The 877-nt window shown below is 35.5% G+C and overlaps 1 protein-coding gene across 1 annotated transcript; it reads left to right on the top strand.

Annotated features, from left to right (window-relative positions):
- Positions 1-136: 136 nt before the first annotated feature.
- Positions 137-860, top strand: LOC113744874 (GTP cyclohydrolase 1-like; the record flags this gene model as incomplete). The annotated part of the gene is made up of 4 exons (XM_027275935.1): positions 137-364; positions 514-569; positions 652-683; positions 776-860. Coding segments are annotated over exons 1-4 (242 nt in total), but the record flags the coding sequence as incomplete, so codon positions are not given.
- Between the last annotated feature and the right edge of the window lie 17 nt (positions 861-877).

Below are 877 nucleotides of genomic sequence, written 5' to 3'. Positions count from 1 at the left end.
TCATGTTCAAAACTAAACTTTAATGTAAAGACTTTTTTTTTTTAGTTTAGAAAAAAATAATAAAGGACAGAACATCTTGCTATGATTGCTATAATGCATTATGACAGCTCAGCAGCCCCATCATGTGTTAAAGCTTATTGTCATGGACTCGTTTCATTTTTTTGATAAATGGATAAATTATCCACCCCTCTCACTTGATTTCATCCTTTGCCCCAGTATAGACACAACATGTAAAGCTAACATTTAATCCACAGATATCTTGAACGAAGCCATCTTTGATGAAAACCATGAAGAGATGGTGATTGTCAAGGACATTGATTTGTTCTCTCTCTGTGAACATCACCTGGTGCCCTTCTTTGGCAAGGTAACTTAATAACTTTAATAAGTTAATCAGAGTCCTGAATAAGTCATATTTATGTATCACTGATATTTACTGAAATTAATCATTTTTGTAGCATGTACATTGTAATATGTCTGATCATGATGATTACTTTTTTTTTTTTAATGTTCCAGGCTCATATAGCATACCTCCCAAACAAGAAAGTTGTTGGACTTAGCAAGCTTGCAAGGTATGTGATTAAACATACATTAAACACACACACTCTCATACTCTTAGACATGTGTGTCATTGTCCTTATTTTTGTTTCTCAGAATTGTTGAGATCTACAGCAGGCGGCTTCAAGGTCAAACTAACTATATAATTATAATTTAGATATAGATATAATCCTGTAGACTCACATCTTCCTTTGTAATCTCATTTTGACTTTCTCCACAGTTCAGGAGCGTCTAACCAAACAGATTGCTTCAGCCATCTCTGAGGCGCTGGAGGCCTCTGGAGTGGCAGTGGTGATTGAGGCCGTGTGAGTGTTCAGCTTTT

Source organism: Larimichthys crocea, unplaced genomic scaffold, assembly GCF_000972845.2.
Source record: "Larimichthys crocea isolate SSNF unplaced genomic scaffold, L_crocea_2.0 scaffold2614, whole genome shotgun sequence".
Classification (NCBI taxonomy): domain Eukaryota; kingdom Metazoa; phylum Chordata; class Actinopteri; family Sciaenidae; genus Larimichthys; species Larimichthys crocea.
Note: the sequence above shows the minus strand (reverse complement) of the source record. Positions and strands in the feature narration are given on the sequence as shown.